This window comes from Adiantum capillus-veneris, chromosome 4 (assembly GCF_014529385.1).
Source record: "Adiantum capillus-veneris isolate H3 chromosome 4, ASM1452938v2, whole genome shotgun sequence".
Classification (NCBI taxonomy): Eukaryota; Viridiplantae; Streptophyta; class Polypodiopsida; order Polypodiales; family Pteridaceae; genus Adiantum; species Adiantum capillus-veneris.
In genome coordinates, this window is record NC_140934.1 from 138,148,016 (window position 1) to 138,161,519 (window position 13,504).

Consider the following 13,504-nt stretch of genomic DNA (forward strand, 5'->3'; position numbering starts at 1 on the left):
ATCTTGCCCACCTCTGCGAGGAGGCGGGCTTGGAGAAGGTCTCGCAGCTCTCCTCTGCTAGGACGAGTGCCGAGAACCTTGCAGATGACAGAAGTCGCCTGCAAGCGTTCTACCTCTGCGACAAGGCTCGCTTGCTCTGTCGGCGAAAGAGCAAGTCGAATGGTGGGCTCAGCAGGGTCGGGCGAGGGGGCTTCAGGCGAGTCCCTCTGTGGTGAAGCTGGAGCCTCCATCTGTGTCTACTGCTGAGTCAAAGAAGCGGGCGGTGAAGAAAAAACCTGCAAACAAGTCAGCCAGGCACTTTTTCCGAAGAGAAAGTGCTGCTGAGTCAGGTGCAGAGGGCCTTCGGGAGCGAAGAGGATAGGGGGGGGGGAGGGGGGGGGGATGGGGGGACGGCGAGGATGAAGAGGGCAGCCGTGCAATGTGCGGGTGCACAAGCAGCAGCGAGCGGGGGGAAGGAGGGGGAAGGCAAAGCGAGAGGAGGGCAGCGGGCTGCGGGCAGCCTTTGGGGCAGCGCGCACATGGGGGGGGCAGCGGGTGGGCTGAGGGGCAACGCGCAGGGGCTGAAGGGGGTGGGGGGACAGTGTAGGGGCAGGGGGGGGGGGGGGGGGGGGGGGGGGGGGGGGGGGGAGGGTAGCGATGGCGCAGCAAGGGGGGGGCGAGCAGCAGTAGCGAGCCCTTGACTTTAGGCCTTTATTTCCACCAGGTAGAGAGAGGGTTCTCTAAGCCAGGTCCGGAAAGCACATAAAGGGGCGCAGCCAGGGCTCGCCAAGAAGCAACCTAGAAAGGGACAGGTTGCAGAAGCTGCTGGACTACAAAGGGGGAGTCGAGTGGAGAGCAGAGGAAGGGAGCCACACCCAGTTGCAGAAGGGGGGACGCTGCAGAAGCTTGCAGGAAGGGGGAGCTGCCATAGCGTGAGCAGGTGGAGAGAGAGCTCTCGAGGCCACTCGGAAGCAAAAAGGGTGGACAGGCTACGTCAAGGAGACTCGGTGTAGGAGAAGAGGGTGTACTCAGAGAAGCTAGGAGAAGGACCTTCGCTGTTTGAGAAGGGGGCAGAAGGACCATCGCTGTTTGAGAAGGGGGCAAGCCTCAATCCAGTGGAACTCAACTGCACATACAAAAGGGCAAGCTCACTGTGTCGCAAGGAGGTTCAAATAAGCTGGGTTATGAGAGAGCTTGGTTTGAGGGCGGGCTATGCCTACCAAGATCAGGAGGCCGATGCCTTCCACAATATAGCGTTGCAGGGGTGGAGAGCTTAGGAGCTCTACTAGCACAAGAGTTAGAGAGGGGTGACCGGCAACAACAGAGGCTGGACAGCATTGGAGATGGGCTCAGAGAAGGAAAGCTCATCACGGGCCGTCGGTGCAAAGGGAACGGGGGAGGAGTTAAGAAAAGCATAGCTCTCAGATCAAGGCCACAGGAGAGCCGCAGTTCACAAGCTGAGAGCAAGAAGTTGAAAGCACTATCAGGCCATTAGCATGACGGTTGGCCTTGCTCCATGAATAAGAGGATCAGAGAGCGCTACTCCAAGGAGATAGGGGAGGGTTGGGGTTGGTTTCTTCAATTATAATTGGGTAGTGCGCAGGGGGCAGTCACCGAAAGAAGAGTGTCAAAGGCCAAGAGATATAGAGCTCAGGTGGTGGGCGTGATGTCAGAGAAAGGGAGATCAAGCATTCACGTTGAAGGGGATCTCATGCTGTAGCAGGTGGCCCCATTGAGGCAGCTCGGATTGCATATACCTCCTCTACACAAGGAATTATTAATACGAATCTGCATCATTGATGGTTCATGAAGTAAACATCTCAGAGAGCTAGTCTCCAATGCTTCCACTTACGGCCAGGTGATGCCGACAAAGGCCTTAGAGTGATAGAAAGGCTTGAGCTCTACTATCTACTTGTATGCTTAACGATGTGGGTGAGCTAATTGAGAGGCAGTATCTTGCTCTACTTTCTTTCCTGTCATCGTTTTGGTGGCCGCCATTGAGGAGCGTGTCGTCGAGTACCTTCAGTAAACAGGAGCAAGTGTTTTGGTTTAGAGAATTCGACACAGGCATCACAAGCTTCTGTAAACATGGCAGCAATGGATGTATGCTTCTGGGGAAGGAGGGACGAGGATGTACAGACATGGGTTGTTGAAGCAGATATGTTGCTTTTAGAGCTTGATATCTTTGATGATGTAGAGAGGGCTGATTTCATGTATGAGAGGTTGTACGAGGATGCTTGGCAGTTTTATGAATGTCTCCCTGAGCAGGTGCAATATAGTTGGAAACTCATGAAGTATGCTTTGTTGAAATATTATGCATGTTCAAAGCTGCCAGCAAGAGGTCATGTATATTTTTGTGGCACTGCAAGTGAATGCATACTGTCTTGGATAACACAAGTTGAGTATGAGATGATGCAACTTGCAATTGACAAGGATGTAGCGAAAGCTGCATATGCTTCACAAGGCTTGTCTCATGATGCTTTTGTGTTTTTGCATATGCTTCCGGATTAGTGGTGTCACAACTGGTCATCCTTGAAGGTCTCGTTGCTAATGCGCTATTGGAGGTTGCCAAAGCTTCAAGATTCAATAGAGGACTCCCTTGTTACTACTTTTGAATCACTACAAGGTGAGTTTTGGCATATGTTGTGGAGTTTGTTTGAGGGAGACACTTGGGAGTCGGATCTGTATCGCTTGCCCCTTATGGAGAGGCCGGTGGTTGACATAGTGGAAAATTCATCTATCACAAAGTCTATGCGTTATGATGATGAGGTTTTTGAAGATGGATATTGTAGCGAATTTGAGTCTTATACAGCTAGCTTTTTGTGTGAAGATGATTTATGTGATAATGCCTCGCTCGATGATGCATCTGTTGATGAAGAGTCTTCCTGCAATAACTCAATGGTGTTTGACTTGGCTCCATTCATAAGGGAAATCAGGTCACTAAAAGAAAGATGGCTGGTGGGATTTGAAAATGGCGAGAGAGAAAAGTAGACTTTGGAATCCCCTAGGGGGAGTGAAGATGTAAGCATAGGAGAGGAAGAGCAAGGACTTGTCTCTTGTGAAGAGTGTGTGCAACCAGTAGCAGAGAAGAGTGAGGATGCTTCATTTGAAGAGGTTATGAGTTTTTGTGATGATCAGAGTATGTGTGAAGAAGTGGTGCAGATGGACAGTTTGTGTGATGATGTAATTGATGATATTGGTTTTTTTGACAGCCTCTTATCAGAAGCAGGTGTTGATGTATCCCTTTCTTTTGCCTTTGGTACTGGTATGTTGGAAGATGTTACTTATGAGTTTTTTGATCGTTTGCTTGATGAAAAAGTGCCTGTTGAGACGGTCATAGATGCTCTGAAGAATGGTAATACTTGTGCAGCTGCTGTGAATGTGTTTAAGGGATTTGTATGCCTCTTTGCAGGCATGTATGCTTTTCAATGCCTCTTGAAGGCCACAACGTTTTCTCATGATATTGCTACAAGTGCTTCCCAGGCCTTGGAATGCAATGTGACTTATGCTTGTCCAACTACAGGTTTCTGTGCAAGAGATTACGAGGAGGGAAGTCTTATGATTCATATGCATGAGGATGACAGAGTTTATGATATGTTTTTTGGTGTGATGTTCATGCATGGCAAGCTTTTGAATTTTTCTTGGGAGCGAGGTGGAGGTTTGGTTACTTATTTAATGCATGGAAGGCCAAGTTTTTTTGTGTGGGATCCAGGTGGAGTGAGCATCTATTAGTGTTGCTGCTGAGCATGAATGCTCCAGCAGGCTAGGGGGATTGGCAAACTATGATAGGAGTTTTTTGGTTTGAAGTTTGCCGGCTCATGTATATCTGGTGCGCTCGCTTTCTCCACTTTTGAGTGTGCTACGGTTGCTTGCGCAGTGCTGGGCAATGCCAATTTTTAATGTGTGCTCTTGGCTATGGTTCAATCCTAGCATCTTGTGAGTAATTGTGATCAAACGAGATGGCTTCATGTAAGTTTCTTCCTGTGTGCACAACTTGCAAGGATAGTCAATTATAATGGCATCTCTTCTAGTGCACCGTATAATTTGGACATCTTTGGTTTCAACCTGTCACATTGGCGCCGAGTTCCACCCATGATGGTGCGCCTGCAAAGCTATTGTGATGTCATGAGGTTGCAGTTGCCATGGCTAAGGTCGGATGCTCTGTAGTGGTGAAGAGGGAAAGGCCTTGAAGCTCGAGACCTCGAAAGGGGGAGGTTAGTGAGAGCCCACCCTTGACTGATTTTTTTAAAAGTGATTATGGATCAAAACGAAAAGGTCTGTCTGCAATGATAGGGAGCATGGGCCTGCACGTGAAGAGCCGCCTTGGAGAAGGGGGGAACGTACAGAGCGTGGGCGAGGAGGTAGAAATGAAATGAAATGTTATATTAACGTCTTCAAAAGGCCAGGATGACCTATGAGACCAAACTGATACAAAAGTAGAGAGAGGGTTCTCTAAGCCAAGTCCGGAAAGCACATAAAAGGGGCGCAGCCAGGGCTCGCCAAGAAGCAACCTAGAAAGAGACAGGTTGCAGAAGCCGCTGGACTACAAAGGGCGAGTCGAGTGGAGAGCAGAGGAAGGGAGCCACACCCAGTTGCAGAAGGGGGGACACTGCAGAAGCTTGCAGGAAGGGGGAGCCGCCATAGTGTGAGCAGGTAGAGAGAGCGCTCTCGAGGCCACTCGGGAAGCAAAAAGGGTGGACAGGCTACGTCAAGGAGACTCGGTGCAGGAGAAGAGGGTGTACTCAGAGAAGCTAGGAGAAGGACCATCGCTGTTTGAGAAGGGGGCAAGCCTCAATCCAGTGGAACTCAGCTGCACATACAAAAGGGCAAGCTCACTGTGTCGCAAGGAGGCTCAAAGAAGCTGGGTTATGAGAGAGCTTGGTTTGAGGGCGGGCTATGCCTAGCAAGATCAGGAGGCTGATGCCTTCCACAATATAGCACTGCAGGGGTGGAGAGCTTAGGAGCTCTACTAGCACAAGAGTTAGAGAGGGGTGACCGGCAACAACAGAGGCCGGACAGCATTGGAGATGGGCTCAGAGAAGGAAAGCTCATCACGGGCCGTCGGTGCAAAGGGAACGGGGGAGGAGTTAAGAAAAGCATAGCTCTCAGATCAAGGCCACAGGAGAGCCGCAGTTCACAAGCTGAGAGCAAGAAGTTGAAAGCACTATCAGGCCATTAGCGTGACGGTTGGCCATGCTCCATGAATAAGAGGATCAGCGAGCGCTACTCCAAGGAGATAGGGGAGGGTTGGGGTTGGTCTCTTCAATTATAATTGGGTAGTACGCAGGGGGCAGTCACCGAAAGAAGAGTATCAAAGGCCAAGAGGTATAGAGCTCAGGTGGTGGGCATGCTGTCAGAGAAAGGGAGATCAAGCATTCACGTTGAAGGGAATCTCACGTTGTAGCAGGTGGCCCCATTGAGGCAGCTCGGATTGCATATACCTCCTCTACACAGGGATTTGTTAATACGAATCTGCATCATTGATGGTTCATGGAACTGTGCTAAAAACTAATTCCAAAGGTAACCAAAATGTCACAATCACAAAGGAACCTGTCGACAAAATGGCGAGCAGAACGAGAGAGAGAGAGAGCAGAAAAGAACCGATACAATAAAAAGCATGCTTTGCTATTGATTGTATTAACAAAAAAAAAACCTTACAATATATAAAAGAGACCTTCCATGCACACTCCACATATAGATTGGACTTTCCTCTGCATGCTATAAGGGAGTGTCTCCATGGTTGATTGGGCTTGAACCCAACAGGTTGGCCTCCTGGCCCTCCTAGTACAAAGCTGACTCGTCTGCAAACTCAGCATCCAGTAGCTCGTCGCCCCAAATAGGGAGCGCTAAGCCACTGTAAACCAATTTGCTGTGAAACCAAAAATCTGCTCATCGTCTCAGAATAGAACAGAAAGATGAAGGGGGCAAGAGGGCAGCCCTGTGTGACCGAACGTGTGAGCATGAAACGATCTCCTCTACCACCTGCCAAAAGCAACCGAGTGTGTGCACGTCTGTAAAGAGCTGACACACCTCTGATACAAGCATCTGAGAAGCTCATCTTGCAAAGAGTGCCCCTAGTCAACTCTATCGTAGGCCTTCTCAAAATCGAGAAGAAGTATCACCAGATCCTCACTACAGAGGTGCGCGAGGGCAGATGCCTCCTAGAAAGTAAAGGTGTTGTCAAGGATATTGCGTTCCTTGACAAAACCTGTCTGGGTCCCATGTATAATGCTCTTTAGAAGTGGTTGAATGCTCAAACTCAGAGCCTTGACAAGAATTTTGTAGGCTGAGTTGAGGATGGTGATGGGCTGCCACTGCCGAATATCATCCAAGGAGCCACCCTCCTTGGGAATGAGGTAGATCAAGCCCTCACTCATGCTGTCAGGCATCTCTCCTGTGTGTAGAATGTACTAAAAAGCGCTGCAGAGATCTAAGCCAAGAAAGTCCCAATACTCTAAGAAAAAGGTGGAAGTCAAACCATCGTCACTGGACAGCTACCACGGGGAAGTGCTCTGAGGGCCGCGTGGAGCTTCTCTAGCTGAAGAGGTTGCTCAAGCCTCTGGCGCATCTCCTCAGTCACAAGACAAGGCATTTGTGTCCAAACTTGCTCTTTGCATGCATCCGAATACTCTGACTGAGGCTCTGCTGACAACAGGTCACGGTAAAAGTCAAACTCCGCTGTACCGTGTCGAATCTCCTCTTCTCTCGCCCTCTAAGTCAAGTTCAGTTATTTTGCAGATTTTGTTCGTGTGTTGCTATTGATTTCTCGCTTGGAGTGTCCAAGCTTGTAACAGCCCCTCACCCTATGACCAAGCTAATGTGCAAAGGGTTAAAGCCTTATTTGTAGGCTCTAAAGTGAAAAGCTTAGGACCAACAGATTTAGCCTCTTAATCATTCTGTAACATAAGCAATAATACTTTCATAAATAAAAAGTAGAATGGATATCATACAATGAGAAGTAAGATGAGAGAGCATTGTGGGCATTCTCATTCCAAAAGCTATCACATCACATCAATGGAGCCTGCTCACCGGCACTACAGAGCTAGAATGGGAAAATTGACTAAGGGAGAAAATCATGTTTGATAGATCAAATCAGCATACTAAGGAGAGGGTGAGAAACTCAATTGTGCCAGCTAGCTAAAACAAGGCAGGTATAATAGTTTAGAGTTGAGCTACAAGAAGTTTGATGATCTCCTGAGTGTGAATTAATTTTCCTTCTATCATTCATGCAATACTATCTTCCAGGGCATCAATAGAAAAGTAAACAAGGGATGAACAGAGCGTCAATAGAAAAGGAAATACATAAAGACCATTATGTTTGTAATTGTCACAGCTGTTTCTAGGATTCAGACTTCTGTTATTCAACCTTTCATTTCCTTACATGTTTTGCGTCAAATTTTTTTCCGGCATTTTTTGAATTTTTGCATGCATCTTTCATGTCTCACATGCTGTTCTTTATCTGTTTATGCCAGGACGCAGCTGACACAGCAAAAGACAGGAGAAAAGATTCTGAAGATGTCGTGAAAATTAGGACTGAAGAATTGCTGGCGAATGAAGTTAATATAAAGGTGGAGAAGGAAAAACTGATGCTGGAAATACAGAAGGTTGAAGATGCAAAGATGGAACTAAGTTGTAGAATCAAAAGCTCAGTACACGGGGAGTCCAAGGAGAAACAGAGGCTTGAGGAGGAGCGGCATGTGCTGTTGCAAGAGCTTGATGCCCTACTTGCAGCAGTTCGGCTTAAAGAGACTCAAATAGCAGAACATGACAAGAAGATAGGAGACCTTGAGAAGAAAATTAACAACAGTGTTACAGGGCTTGAACAAGAAAAGGTCAAGATGGAAGCAGTTCTTTATGAACTCGCATCTGATTTGGACCATCTAGACAGAGAGTCCAAGAGTCTTGATGAGAGGAGAAAACAGGTGGAAGCTGAAGGGATATGTGCCCAAGAAGCAGCACAGAAGCTTTTGGAGCTCTCAAGTATTGTCAAGGCAGAAGCAGAGAAGCTACAAGATGCTATTTTAGTGAGGAAGGCTGCAGCTAAGGTTGCCCTTAGCTCCAAAGAAAAGAGGCTGAGTTTAGCAACTCAAGAAAAGCAACACGTAGAAGATGCCAACTGTTTTCGAGATCAAACCTCCTCGTTGAGAACATCACTTCAGGTAACTTGTGATATTTTTGGAAGTGCCAAGGAATGAATTGGCGAGAAAAGACTTTATGCTTTGATGGGTAGATTTTTCCTTGCTTTCAACAAGCATAAGAGCAGGGAGAGAGCAAGGAGAACAGAAAAGAGACACACAATTCCTTCCAACTAGGGACATGTCGTAGAGAGGGAGGGAGGGAGGCCTGGGCATTTGTAGAATTGGGAGTGTAGGAATTCATCTAAAATGAAAAAATCAGTTCAAATTGGATGAAGTTTGAATTGAAGGTTGAAAGAACTTTATAAGAAGGTAGATGAAAAAGCGAGACAATTGGAAGATCAAAAGTAATACATTAGCTTCAAAAGGTGTCTATGAGCCGCGTTTTCATTTTCATTCCTTTCATCCTATTCTTTATACTTTCCTATAGCCTCATTAGACCTTTATCTATAGGAATCTAGCTTATGGATGAATTTTTCTAGAGTAGAGTAAGTAGAAAGTAGTTACAGACTGGAGTGGTGTGTATGGTGCTAAGGGAAACATTAGGTGCTATTTATAGCCCAATGGCTACTTTTCAAGGGTTTTTGGATCTTTTGGCAATTTTACAAAAATCTTTTGTCAAAAGATTAACCGAAGTATTCAAATTTTTCAATTAAGTGCCATTTTTGGCAGATTTTCACAAGATTCGCCCCAAATTCTATACACATAGGTCTATGGTAAGATATATTTGTCAACCCATCTACGCTTGAAAATTCTTGAAAGGGTGTTATTTTTACCCTGCTCACATCCTAATGCTCTAGGAGTGGTGTGTATGGTGATCACATCCCTATTGAAAAGGGTGTAGGCTCTATGTTCAGTGTGCGGGGTCTCCTTTCATGTGTAGCTTGTACTGTGAACATGAGTATGCTGCTGTATAGTGTCTCATATGCTTTCTTTGTGCTGACTCATTTTTATCAGGAACTTGCTTCCGAAAAGGTGAAGCTGCAGCAAGAGTCACTTTCCGCCACCCAGCAGATCAGCTCAATTGAGAAGCGTCTGCCTGAAGTAGAGGCTGAGAAAAAGCTGGCAGCTGGATCTCGAAATTTCAAGGAAGCAGGGCGGTTAGCAGCGGAAGCCAAGGCATTACTTTCTAATAAGGAAAGGAAAGTTGCTGAATCCAGAAGGGTCACAAAAGACCTTCAAGTGCTAGAGCAGGAGCTGGAGATTCGTACAAAAGACTTAACAGATTTGGAGAGCCAGTTACGAACGAAAGAGAAGACGGCGGCGAAGGCTAGATATGAGAGGTTAAGGTTGCTTGCTGCTGCAACGAGAGATGAAAGAGATGCAGCATCTGAATTAGAGGATTTCGAGGAAGCAAAGAGCTTGGATGTGGAGGCTGCAGCTGCAGACAAGGAAGCTGATGATATTCAGAATGAGTTTGGTTTTGATGTACAGTATTGAGTAACTACAGCGTGCTATTACGGGCCGGAGCAAAGCTGAGTTCAGAGATTTAAAAGCCCCCCACTTGCTCAATGCGTCCTCCTTGTACTATCCCAAAGGCCTTGTTATATATTTGTCTCAAGATGCATGTATTCCACCTTGACTTGAAATTGGAGCTATGAGATTCATGGTAATTAGTAGGGGTCCAAACAAGCTCTGTATGATGTTGAATTCCATTTTCTGTAAGAGCCAGTCAATAATATGAAGCAAGAAATACGATGTGCAGGCATTTTGCAAGCTTGCTGCATCACTTCAGCTGCAGGTGTAACAAGATCTTCAGTGTTTTTTCTCTGTAATCTTTTGTGCTAATGGCAAATAGATTTCCACTTCATGTACTCCTGCTATGGTCTGATGTAATGCCTTCGGACCTGTAATTTTGATTATGTAATACCAAGCTGTACTTCTCTTGCCCAAAAAAAAAAGAAGGTTTTCACTTCATCATGGATGCCAATGGTTGATCTGAAAGAAATCTTTTTGGCTTTACTTAAAGAAAATAAGTATTCCAAGACTTCAGAAGATTTTGCTACTTAGGAATAGGAACATTTGTCTACTAAAAGTAAAAGGAGGAGAATATCTTTTACGTTGTCAAATTTTAACGAATTCCCTACAAAATTCAAAATAACAAATAGTGGAAGCACCAACCATGTAGAAACAAAAATGGTCTTTTTTTGTACCACCAAACACGGAAAAAGGAAAATGAATTTTTGTTGGAGTTTATTTCATCGTTGACAAACCTTGTACTTGTTTCTTCTAATGTGCTCAAACATAGGTCACCATGTTCTTAACTCAAATTTTAGTGTTCTTTTCTCGTATGTGTGTGTGTGTGTGTGTGTGTGTGTGAGAGAGAGAGAGAGAGAGAGAGAGAGAGAGAGATGGAGATGATGAATTGAAATGTTATTTTAACATGTTCTGATGGCCAAAATGACCTATGAGACCAAAGAGTTACATCACGATGAATCTAATACAAGGTTTGGATAAATACTAACCAAGCAGAAGCAACACTAGAGCTGTAAAAGGTGGGTATCAAGAGCTTGAGAGACGCACATACAAAAGGTGGGTGTGTGTCTGAGAGAATAGATGCAACATGGTGGATATGTATGTATTAGAATCCAGAGATGGCTCGCATTAGCCTCCTCCATTTGACATTTTCTACCCTAACTAAGGAATGCATTGTTTAACTATTTCGATCCCAATTCTACTTGGTTTTCATACATGAATTGTAACTTTGGAGATTGTATGTAGCCAACCTTCGAAGGTGTTTGAGGCCTTGGGACTGAGGCCGGGGATGCTCGTGATGCATTAAGCTTTCCATCTTCATTGCGCCTATTGGAGGGGGAACCACCTCCACATAAATTTGGTCCTCAACTGTTGTCATGTTCTCTAATTTTCTCTCTTGCAAAAGTATTGTTATGCCAAGTTAATTAAGTCTAATGGTTATGTTGCTACTGCTAATTAAGTTCACCCTCTATGTCTCAAAGTAGTCTTATGAAAATGCTCACTCTAATTCTCTTAATTCCACTATTCTCAAAGTTCATAGGCCATTTTCATTACATTGCTATCAAAGCTATTGGTTTCTTTTTTCTTGCTTAAGAAGAGAGGTCCTTAAGTTGTCCATGAAAGGTTGGACCTGTTCATTGCAATAGGGTAAGTCGGACATAGATCTTTTATCTTGGTTGAGAAGGACTTAGTTCGAGGTACACCATTGGAAACTATAGTCTTAATAATGGAGTCTCTCGTGTTGGAATTAGGGTTGCAGAGAAGCGTACACAACTTGGAGAAGACGAAGGAAGCTCAAGGCACACAATAGAGAGTGTGTTTCTTAGTGTGCAATGGAAAAGATAGATAGCCCTAGAGCGATGGGCGTATATACAATGCTCGGGGGAAAAAACCTCCTAAAGAGGGGAAAAATGCCCCGACGGTCCTAGTGTGTTCACACACATCACTACCACATGTATATGGTAACTTGGAATTAGGGTTGCAGAGAAACGCACACAACTTGGAGAAGACGAAGGAAGCTCAAGGCACACAATAGAAAGTGTGTTTCTTAGTGTGCAATGGAAAAGACAGATAGCCCTAGAGTGATGGACGTATATAAAATGCTCGGGGGAGAAAACCTCCTAAAGAGGAAAAAAAATTCCCCGGCGGTCCTAGTGTGTTCACACACATCACTACCACATGTATATAGTAACAAATCCCCCCTGGAGTGATGCGGTGAACGAGAGCTGGCACATGCGTAAAGGGAAGTGCCATGCCCTCAGGACATGATTAGTCCACAAAGGGGAGTAAGCTCAAAGCTTTGCGGAAAGCTTCAAGCTTCTCACGAGACAATGCCTTTGTGAAAAGATCTGCAAGTTGTCCTATGTTGGCACATAAGCCAAGCTGATCTCTCCTGCTGAGAGCCTCTCCCTGACATAGTGGTAATGCACCTTAATGCGCTTTGTGCGAGCATGAAAAACTAGGTTCCTCGCAACTGCCAATGCGCTCTGACTGTCAGTGTAGATAGTGTTGGTAGTGTCCTGTCCAACGCCCAAATCATCCATAAGGCGTCTGAGCCATACACACTCAACCGTAGCTGTGAAGAGTGCCCTGTACTCAGCCTCACAACTCGAAGTGGCCACAGTAGGTTGCTCCTTCCTCAACCATGATATACATGAACTGCCAAGCATGAAACAAAAACCAGTGGTGGACACTCGCGTGTCAAAACAACCATCCTAATCTGAGTCCGAAAAAGCATGTAAGTCTGGCGGCAATGATTCCCACTTGGGATAAAACAAGTGCCACTAAGGTAGCGAAAAATACTCTTGATAGCCTACCAATGCTTAAACCCTGGGCTATGCATAAATCTGCTGACCTGTGAGACTGCAAACTGAATATCTGGCCTCGTGTTGCATACATAAATGAGGCACCCAACAACAGTTTGGTAAAGAGTGACATCAGCAGGATCGCCAGCATCATGTAGACTCAACTTCAAACCTGTTTCCATGGGAGTGGCAATAGGTTTGCAATCCTCAAGTCCAAACTTACATAGCAATGTCTCTATGTAACTTTTCTTACACAAGGCAATACCACCATCACACTGCTTAAACTGTATACCCAAGTAATGATGCAACAACCCCAAATCTTTCATCTTGAAAGTAGCATTCAAATCAGCCTTAAATTCAGCAATATGTCTCTCATTTGGTCCAGTGAGATCAGCAAATCATCAACATAAAGAACCACAATGAGAAGTACATCACCCTCACGCTTTACATACAATGTGCTTTCTGTTGGACTGTTACGAAAGCCTTGTTTAACCAAATGAGTGTCAGCTTTCTTATACCAAGCACGAGGAGATTGCTTCAACCCATACAAAGCCTTTTTACATTTGCACACTTTGTCCTCTTGTCCTTTTATGACAAAACCGCGAGGCTGCGTTAGATAAACTTTCTCAAATATGTCACCATTCAAGAAAGCAGTAACAATGTCTGATTGATGTACATCCCAACCAAAATGAGCTGCCAATGCACATAGGAAACGCACAGTAGTCATACGACAAATGGGAGCAAAAGTCTCTTCATAATCTATGCCTTTTTGCTCTGCATAACCCTTTGCAACAAGTCGAGCCTTATGGCGATCGATCTCACCATTCGGCTTGCGTTTCAACTTGTAAACCCACGTCGTACTAATGGCCTTTTTGCCAGGAGGCAAATCACACAAAGTCCATGTGTCATTTTCCATAAGTGCATCATATTTTGATTGCATGGCAGCCATCCAATTTTCTGAATTCTGTGCTTCATCAAAAGACAGAGGCTCCTCAACATCATGTAAACTAGACACAGCCAAAGCGTAACAATCTGATGCATAAGATGCATGGCGAGAGCCTGAATGAGTATGACTAGACAAAGGTGCATCCAATTTACGGTCACGAAAAG

At 45.4% G+C, this 13,504-nt stretch overlaps 2 protein-coding genes across 3 annotated transcripts in view; both read left to right on the forward strand.

Annotated features, from left to right (window-relative positions):
• LOC147460044 (uncharacterized) overlaps positions 1-9,922 on the forward strand; it is a 47,378-nt gene extending 37,456 nt beyond the window's left edge. The window contains exons 2-5 of one of the 2 annotated variants that reach the window (XM_086511203.1): positions 2,491-2,605; positions 3,192-3,244; positions 7,452-8,138; positions 9,072-9,922. In XM_086511203.1, coding sequence (XP_086367329.1) covers positions 2,491-2,605; positions 3,192-3,244; positions 7,452-8,138; positions 9,072-9,554 — 1,338 coding nt within the window. In that variant the 3' untranslated portion in view covers positions 9,555-9,922. The remainder of the gene's footprint in view (positions 1-2,490; positions 2,606-3,191; positions 3,245-7,451; positions 8,139-9,071) is intronic. The other variant, XM_086511204.1, reaches the window with a different exon arrangement.
• LOC147460045 (uncharacterized) lies at positions 752-2,484 on the forward strand (the record flags this gene model as incomplete). Its single annotated transcript, XM_086510030.1, has 1 exon — positions 752-2,484. A coding segment is annotated over exon 1 (417 nt), but the record flags the coding sequence as incomplete, so codon positions are not given.
• Positions 9,923-13,504: the final 3,582 nt, after the last annotated feature.